General features: G+C 43.2%; 1 protein-coding gene across 1 annotated transcript in view; it reads left to right on the top strand.

Moving 5' to 3' along the window:
- Window positions 1-5,155: 5,155 nt before the first annotated feature.
- Window positions 5,156-9,406, top strand: part of CHD1 (chromodomain helicase DNA binding protein 1) — a 57,718-nt gene continuing 53,467 nt past the window's right edge. Inside the window, exons 1-2 of the mRNA XM_041474193.1 lie at window positions 5,156-5,516; window positions 7,289-7,498. Coding sequence (XP_041330127.1) covers window positions 7,446-7,498 — 53 coding nt within the window. The 5' untranslated portion in view covers window positions 5,156-5,516; window positions 7,289-7,445. The remainder of the gene's footprint in view (window positions 5,517-7,288; window positions 7,499-9,406) is intronic.

Raw genomic sequence — 9,406 nt, 5'->3', positions numbered from 1 at the left:
TTTGGCAAAATGCAACCAATATACTAGCATAAAATATGTTGGTTTGCTAGAACTGATGCCTGAGAGTGGTCTTCCTGTAGCAGAGAGGAAGCTCTGAACATCTGCATTTGTAAACACTTGTGTGTAAGCTCTGTCAGATTGGGATATGAGCAGGGGAAGCTCATGACTGAAATAGGCATGCAAATAAAATTTCCAGGTGTAAATATAGTGTTATATATAGTATCATATAGTTATGCTACTTTATGCTTCTTAATTTCCAGTAAATTAGAAAAACTAAGGCTACAGTGACACATTACAAAGAATTGGTATTTTATCCATAAGGCTATATAACAATGCTTATCAAATGAAAAACAGGTTCTTGCTAACACATGATCACAGAGGAGGGCCTGCAGCACAAGAAGTGCCTTATGATGGGAGCTCATTGAGCAAGGGTGCATATTCTATCAGACCTGCCCAGTATAATGTCTTTTGCTGTGACATTCTACCTGCCAAGTGTACCTGATCAATGCTCTACAAACCAGGCCTGCTGGCCAGCCACGTGAATTTGGCAAAACAAATAATGAATGAGACCTCTAGAAGTTTATGATACACCACCAAGCAAACAAGGAAAGCAAGAAAGGTGCCAGATGAACAAGACTTGGATGATATAACTGTTGCAAACCCTGAAAAAGGCAGTTTGCACTATAAATGGTATAACAGTTCTCTAAAGGAGAGTTATGGCATATTAAACCTACCAACAAGTAGAACCTGACATATTTTGATTGTTCACGTTAATATCTAAGAAGAGAAAGAAAAGTATAATTTACACTCAATTTATGCTTTTGTTAGCTAAACACTGAGAAGGAAACAGCAATAGACATAATGCTTATTTGACACCTAAGGTCTACACCCTGCAGATGCTTTTGGAGAGAATTAATGCTTCCAACAAATCTGTGGTAACTTAGACCAAACAAAACAGTACTTTAAATAAAAGTGTGAACTTTTCTCAGCTGTCCTAATGCGTATTAACTTTAAAGGCACATTATAACCATATTCATGCCCCTGTTTATATTACTCATTTCAGCTTTTCAGCAAGATATTCAGCCAATGCAGAGATACAGTGTTTCTGTAGAGGTCCAGTTGTGTACAGATACTCTGTTCAGACAAGGTAGCAATCTGTTAAAACTTCAGTTGATTTCAGTGTGCAGTTTTATGTGAAGCCTTAGTCATGCTTGTCCAGTTTGTTGTTCAATTTAATTAAATTCATATAGTTAAGAAATTTTATGCATACATTTGTACCAGCCACAGGTATTTTTACCTTGAAAATAATTTAAATTAGGTACTGACATATTTTTTTAGGAACCGCATAATTAATTATAATTAAATAATGAAAAAAATCTCTATGGTTCATTGGTCAAACTTAATCAATGTATCTAAACTACGCACTCTTTCTTTTTTATTCCATAATTCCAGTTTCTGTGCACTGCAGTTGACAAATCTAACTGCACTTTAAGTATTGGCAGATAATTGACATTTAAATCTAACAAGACTTTGCATCTTACATAAAATTCTTTTGGAATAATTACTTCTGATCAACTGTTTGTGAAGACCTAAGCAAGTTGCAGATCTAAACTAAACTGATTTCTAACAAGAGTAATCTGAAAGTGGCCCACAGACTAAACTGATAAAAAATTCAGACTAGCTTTTTCCCCCTGGACCTGAATGCATTGAATCAATTTATTTTTCTTTCAACTAATTCTATAAAATAACTTGGTTTTTTGTCACTGTTGTTTTCCTCTAAATCTTATCTCTCTAGTCTTTAGCATTTTGCAGCTGTCTGGTTTGTTAGGCCCAAATGAGGACAGGATTCTGGGTATGGTAAAAATAAAAGGGGTGTGAGAGATTGAAGAAGGCAAGAAAGAAGGCAAGAAAGATTCAAGTCACAGGATGACTGTGTTATTTACATAAATTGCTATTGACAGCTTCTTAGTAGAAGAGAGAATGTAAGATTAAATGGAATAACAGTAGGAATACAAAATGAATGAAAAGAAGAAAACTAGACTATACCTGCTGCATTTAACAGCTACTCAAGAGAAAGAAAATCTTTGCTATGAAATTATACCTCAAGTTGTGGTCTTTGAGCTCATCAGGACATATTTTAGAACTACCTGAAGGGTAGAAGCAGATGAATCAAAGCACTAAGTGTGGTAAAGGAGTTGTTTAGAAAGAATAGAACAAAAAGCAAAGAAACCAGAATATAACTTTGTGCATAAATAAATCTTAAGGCTATTTCTTGCATCTATCTTGCCTCACTAAAAACTGCTAGATGCAGTATTGAAGGCTTTAGTACTTTAAAAAGGAAAAGCTTCTTTATCCAGAACTTCTAAATGTTAAGAATAGAACAGCGCTAAGTCTTTTCTTAAACATAAGTTACTGTGATAAACGTGAACCCCTACCAGTGTTAGAAAGATAAATAACCTGAAAACATAGACATTGAAAGGGATTCTGTTCACTGCATAACAGTGCAGCTATCTTGTACAGTGCATTATCTCTTGTCTATAAGCAAAAATCCTACTCACAAACTACTGGGGTGGGGTAAATCAGTGACTGCTTAGGCACAATAAATACTCTCACTCACACCCTGGTGAGGTGCCAGAAACTTGCAATACAGCTTCACAAAGAAACAATTTAATTCTTTATTTTATATTTAATTATAATTTTTTTCTACAGGTGGTAGCTTTCTATAATGACAAAAAGCATTGTCCATCTGTCCTTAAAATGTTGTTCATTATGTGTATTTCTTTCTTGACGCAGACTGAAAGCTGTGCATACCAGAAGTCACTTTTACTTACAGTATGAAATGCTGCTGAGATAAGAATGTCATCTATACTTTACTATGACATCTGGGAAGAAGAAATTGGTTAAAGATGCAATATTAATAAGTTCTGATGTGAAAGAAAAGTCCTTCTCTCACATGGAAGTGGAGAAAGATCTCCAGACAATGTTTTGGCAATTTTTAAGCACTCTAAGTAACAACTACTGCTGCTATCACACTGCACAGGGATCACTGCATGTGCAGCTGCATGGTGAAGTAGTTCAGATAGTTAAGTGGCTAGTTTTTGGCTCCCATAGCAGATGAGGCTGGTATCACAGCAACTCTAACTCCAGTTATTTAAACCATTATGAAAACATACCTTCAAAAGGGATTTCCAAGGCTGAGAGCTGAGAAACTCTACTAAGCAAATCTAGGTAAAGAAAACTGAAAAAGCCAAGAAGATTAGTAAGTAAAATACAACCAAACATGTAGGTGTGCTAGTTTTGGCTGGGATAAAATTAGTTTTCTTCAGAATAGCTGGAATGGGGCTATGTTTTGGTTTTGTGCTGGAAAGAGTGTTGATAAAACAAGTACGTTTTAATTACTGCTGATTGGGGCTTATGCAGAGTCAATGCTTTTCCTGCTCCTCATCCCATCCCACCGGTGAGGAAACTGGAGGTGCACAAGGAGTGGAAGCCAGGATAGTTTAGCCCAAATACCCATAGGGATGTTTCAGACCATATTGCATTATGCTCAGTATATAAAACTGAGGGGAAGAGAAGGATGGTGGGATAGGTGATAGAGCACTGCTCCCCTAGGGATGGCTGAACAACCACCTGCCTGTGGGAAGGGGTTAGGTTTTTTTTTTTAAGTTTACCTTAATTTAAAAGTTATTTTCATTTTGACACTCTTCAATTTAAACTTGAGTCCACTGCTCTTTGCAGCACTCTTAACTATCACAAAATATTCTCTGTTAAGATGACTTCAGCAAACTTCAGTGCTTCAGTAAGGAACATAGTATAATTATTCCCTTGTTGTAAACTTTCAAGCTGTTTTCTTGTCCAAGCAATTCCTAAATGCATCTTTCTTAACTCCAGAGGGAAAATTTTTTTTCTCTACCATCCAGCAGTGTGATTTTGTGGTAATCTTCTATACAGTGCTTAAGAACTGAGCCAGTGTATTTGCCTCATCTGGCCTCAGACAGGGAATTGTTGAGCGTGACAGCCAACGCCACATCATGCTTGGTGCACTGAAGGTTCCTTGGTAGGCTCCAGGAAATCTAACCAACTCAGCTGCAGGGTGGTGTGTATATCAGCTATCCCACACATCACTGAGCACCAAGGCAGCCAGCATCGCTCACCCTGAAAGAGTAACCATGAATTAAGGTCTCCAGCTGACTGACTGTGGCTCACATCTGTGTCCTGGCCAACACAATTCTTCAAGCCTGAATTCATTGGACAGCTGCTGTGACTATCTTCCTCTCATATACCCACAAGGTGAGTAGCTTCCTTCAAGATCTCCTTTACTGATGACGGAACTGTTTTCCTGCTGATCTGACCTCTTTCACCCTTGCAGGGTGTTCAAAGGTCTGGTGCCAGACGTCAGTCGCTAATGTCCCCACAATCGTCTTGCAGAGTGACAGAGCCTTACAGCTCAGATGTGCTTTCAAGGTGAAGAAGGCAGGTAAGCTGCTTCCACTTTCCAGCGCCGTGTTGTGTTGTTTACAGCACACTCTCATTTAGCTGATACTTTCCTTTGCCACTCTGGGAACATTTGGACACACAAAATACTTTTTTGCTTGTGTGTTGTTTTTTTCGGGGTTGGGTTGTTCGAGTTTTTCCAATAACGACCATGCGTCTCGTTGAACCATGCTGATCACTGGCAAAGAGCGGGCATAAGACCGGGTGTAGATATTTGGATTCAAGGAGGAAGGCCAGCTCCCTGCCAGGGAATAGTCCAAACCCCCTTAAGCACGCTTCAGCACCGCTTATGACCGCGTGAAGTGAGAAACGCGGTTGCGTTTGTCGTCGGGCCGTGATTTTACACCGAAAACCGCAAACAAAACCCCTGCGCCGCGCAGTGCCGTTCAGGCGGCCCGCTTCGGGCTGCGGCCGCGGCGCTCAGCTCATAGCGCTCCTCGGGCAGCGCCCTGCGCCCGCTCACTGGATTGGAGTATTCCCAGCGCTAGGCAGAAGGAAGGTAAGGGCGGATGGCGGGCGGCAGACCACCGGCTCCCAAAGCGACCGCACAAGTTCCGCCGTGCTGTGCGAGGCCCGGCGGCGTGCCTGCTGCTCACGGCCCCCGCCCGAGGCTCCTCCTCCCGCTGCCGGTCGGTCCCAGGGCGCAGGGCTGACATCACGCCCGGGGTTTCCATCCGACCGCGGGAGGGGGAGGCTGAACGGAGCGGCGGTGTGATGGCGGCGGTCGCCAGGACTTAGGAGTCGGCGGCGGAGCGGACCTGCGCCCATCCCAGTTCTCCCTGCGCCCCTCCCGGCGTGGTCCTGACCCCATTGTTCGGGCGACAGAGCGAGCGAGCCCGCGGCGCGGGCAGCGCGGAGCCGGCAAGAGCAGCGGCGGCCGCCCAGGCCCGGCCGCGGCCGCGGGAGCCGCCCGCGACCCGGGGCTGCGGTACGAGCCGCAGCACGCCCCGCGGGGCTTATCGAGGCCTCGGGCCTTGGGGGTCCCGGGGAGTGTTGGGCCGGCCGGGCCCCAAGCACCGCAGGTAGGCAAAGGCCGCCATAGCTCCCTTCGCCGGCCGGGAGCTGTGCAGCTGCCGGAGATGAAAGCTAGAGGGGGGCGGGCGGTGTGGAGGAAATACGGCCCCGCTGCCGGTCTCGAGGAGGGTCGATGGCCGGCGCCGGGCTGCCTCCTCGGGCCCTCTGCCTGTTCTCCGCCGAGAGAGGGAGGGATTCTCCGGGAGCGAGGTGGGCAGTGTGGTTGAGCTGCTCCCGCGCGCTCCTGCGGAGGGAGCCACTGCGGAGCCGCCCGGGCGGCCCGAGAGCGGCTCCGCTCCGGGCCGTGGGGGGCGCCGGGGGAAGCGATCGTGGAGGGCGGCGGCGATAGCCTTGGAAGCGCTGCCGGAGAGCGGCGCCCCTGCAGGCCGCGCCGATTGCGGTGCGAACGGGAGGCGCTGCCCACGCTCCCTGTGGGCGGGCAGCGAGAGAGCGGCGCGGGCGGTAGAGGATGAGAGTCGAGATCGGATCGGCCCGGAGCAGAGAGCGGGCGGCAGGGAGAAAGTTTTGCCGCCGCCAGCGATGTTTCCTGTGTGCCCAAGGCGCGGCGGTCCGTACCGTCGCGGGATCGCTCGGCGCCCCCCTACTTCCACGCGGGGTCCCCAGTCGCGCTTCGCTGCCCCGCTGTGGCTGCGCGGCTCCTTCCGACCGCGCTGCCGTTCCTCATCGCCATTGTTCGCGGTCCGGAGGCCCGTCGGTGTGAGCGCAAGGCAGTGCCCGCCCCAGCGCGAGAATTCCCTCACCACCGCCTCGATGGGCTCGGGGTTGGGCTGTGGCTTGTTCCTGGGGAGCACCCCGGGGCAGGCAAGACCCTAATCGCCTTCACACCGCTAAGTCCATGAGGGCGCGAGTTGATCTAATTATCACTGAGCTTATACTTGCGGCCGAGATACCGTGAGCCTAAACTTTCTCTGGCTGCATAGAATACTGACTGTGTAGTAATCAGGCCTAGGAGACGGATGTATATGGAATAATGATCATTCCATCTCTGGGTTCTTGCTAGTTTGCTTTTGTGGGAGCTCGTGTACAGTCTTTTATCTTCCTGCTCCCAACTATAAGTTGGTTGCATTACGTGTGTCCTGGAAATGCACTATGTTTTGTGTATGAAATACATTTTACTAACAAGATCTTAGCAGAACATTAATATTTACCTACCTTTTCTAGTAGGCATTTTTTTCTTTAATATTTAGATGTGTTTTGTCCTGAATTCAATACTATGCCCAAAGTTAAGATGCAACGTATAGTGCAGATAGGCAGTAAACTGTTCTCATCCCGCAGTACTAAAGACAGTATAGTTTCTGTAATTTTTCCTATTTTGGAGCTAATAGTTCAGCAGAAATTGCCATCTTTATAGCGCCATTCATGAAAAGTTGCATAAAGAAACATAATGGCAGAAAGAAGTGTATGCTGGAACCCTGCTGCAGTCAAACAAAAAGCAAGTTTTTCCCTGCATTTTGTGTATTTTATTTAGATCTTCCAGGTTTTTTTAAATAATTAATATGAAGACCTGTTCTTCTCTGGACATTATTTTTTGTTGTTTTCACAGCAGGATTTTTTTTTCTTCCTCAGAAAAGGAAATTGTGATAAAATGATAAACCATGAACAGGTAACACATAAAAAAAAAGAGCTATTTTTGAGTTGGAGACATGGTGTCAAACATGCCCCCTTTCACTGTTAGTGGAAAAAAAAAGTTTATTTCTGGGATGTCTTTAATTGCAAACGTACTTTAAAATTGTGTTAATGTTTTCCTTTCCTATTTTAGGTGTTTTGGGAGAAATCTTGAATACCCTCTGAGAACACTGAAGCAAACACATACAGTGTCTGGAAAACATACAGAGTAGCAAGAAGTGGATTCCTGATATCCACCTTGTACTTTGAGTGGACTTCTATTTATTTTTTTAAACTTTTTAATATTTACAATGAATGGGCACAGCGATGAAGAAAGTGTAGGAAACAGTAGTGGAGAGTCAAGGTAAGCACTTGTTTATTTCAGTTATTCTTTGCTATGTATTTTCTTACATTTTGTTTACTAAAACTAATTTATATTTCAACTGAATGCTGAAATATGGTGGTTGGCAGGCAGATCATAGTTAGGAGGACTGGCTTTGCTTTCTTACAGGTGCTTAATCTGCTTGTTGCATTCACATCATTTCAGCTAAGAATGGGAGTGATCATGTGTATGTCTTACATAATAAATGCTGAAGTAGTATTAAAGCCATGTCGGCATCCGGCAGCATAGTGTCTCTCTTGAGGGAAAAAAGTGCCTGACAAAACAAATTCAAAAACTTTTAATTAAAGTGTTAAAGCTAGCCTCTGTAAAGTGGAACGCATATTCTCATAATATATGTTGTATAAAACCCTAATTAGGGTGTCTTTAAAGGAGCAGTGGTTCACTTCAGTTTTTAATATTAAATACTTTATGGTTCTGTTGTTCTTCATGTCATTCTTCATGAGACTTGTGTAGCTGAAAGTGTTAATTTTGTATTTGTTTTTGGAAGTGAAAGGACTGTCCATGTCATTCCAATGTCCAGCCATATTCTTAACTAAAAAGAAATCTAAAATCAGTCCTCTAATGTCAAATTACAGTCTTCTATCAAGTGCAGAACATTCAGATGTTTGGAAGAGTGTTGCAGTCTGATTAGAATGTCCTTGTGTCCATGCAGGGTGACAGCCAGTTTGTAGGGGGTGGAATTAAGTTCACTTACTAGAACAGTTCCAAGTTCAAAAGGTCCCTCCTGCACTTCAAAGTTTAGATTTCTAAAACTGGAAATATTATAAACCTAGAGGTTTAAAAATCAATTTACCAATAAAAGGTGAGCATTAGACTTCTGTTCTAAGAGGTGGTTTGTGACTGTGCTGTTTTTCTGCCCCTCTTCCTGTCAGATTACAGCCTGTTCAACTGGTCAGCTAGTTCTGTCAGTCAGAGGGCCATAAAGAAAACTACATTCTGGAGACTATGAAACTTCCAGCTGGGTAGAGAGAGATATGAATTATTGCCTCTAGAGAAGAAATGCAAGAAGAACATATAATTGCCCGCTAATCAGCCAGCCTGTGCTGGCCATCAGACTTCTGCAGTGTATGATGGACTGGGAAGACAGGGAGGAGAGAATTGTTAGGTGACCCTGGGTACAAATCACAAGGAAATTTATGAACAGTGAAACTAAAGAGGCTTTTGTAATTCTTGTGTATTTTTATGTCAAGATTCCTGTTGACATGCAAAGAACACAAACCTACCAATACAAGTTAGTATGTGTATTTTCTTACTGCTTGAAAGAAGCCACCTTGCTGAAAGTCTATGGCGAAACTATTTTGTATTGAACTGTGATTGCCCATAACTATCTGTATATCAAAGTTATTTAAAAGCAGTTCATAAGACTAAAGGAATTAAATGTCATAAAGTTCCCATGAATTTAATGAAAAATAAGTATCAGGAGGATGCACAGTACTCAAAACTTCATATTTACCTGGAAAGTAAGACTTTATTCTTCATCTTAAATGTCCTGCTGAGCACATCTTAAAACTTAAAAAAAATTTAAAATCCAAACAACTGTTATTCCTAGGCTTGTGTCACGTGGTAAACCCATAATCTAATTCACATGCAGGCCTTGGAAAGTTTATTTTCTTATTCATTATCAGAAAGCTTTTCATCTAAGTGAAGTGAGAAAGTTTGGCATTTTAGATGATGGAACTCTCTTCTGTCTAACCAGTTCTGTTACTAAAATAATGCAGAATATTTTTATATTACTTATCCTTGGGTTATAGCTGAGTGGTTTTTTACTTTAATGTGTAGATTTCCAGTACTCTAGATGATTTTCACTCTGAGGTGAGGTACCTTAGTAGGCTGCAGCTGTAGACAGACACTTTACTGTAACTTGGGATG

Source organism: Pyrgilauda ruficollis, unplaced genomic scaffold (genome assembly GCF_017590135.1).
Source record: "Pyrgilauda ruficollis isolate IOZ18807 unplaced genomic scaffold, ASM1759013v1 scaffold310, whole genome shotgun sequence".
NCBI lineage: Eukaryota > Metazoa > Chordata > Aves > Passeriformes > Passeridae > Pyrgilauda > Pyrgilauda ruficollis.
This window is presented reverse-complemented; position numbering and strand designations above follow the sequence as displayed.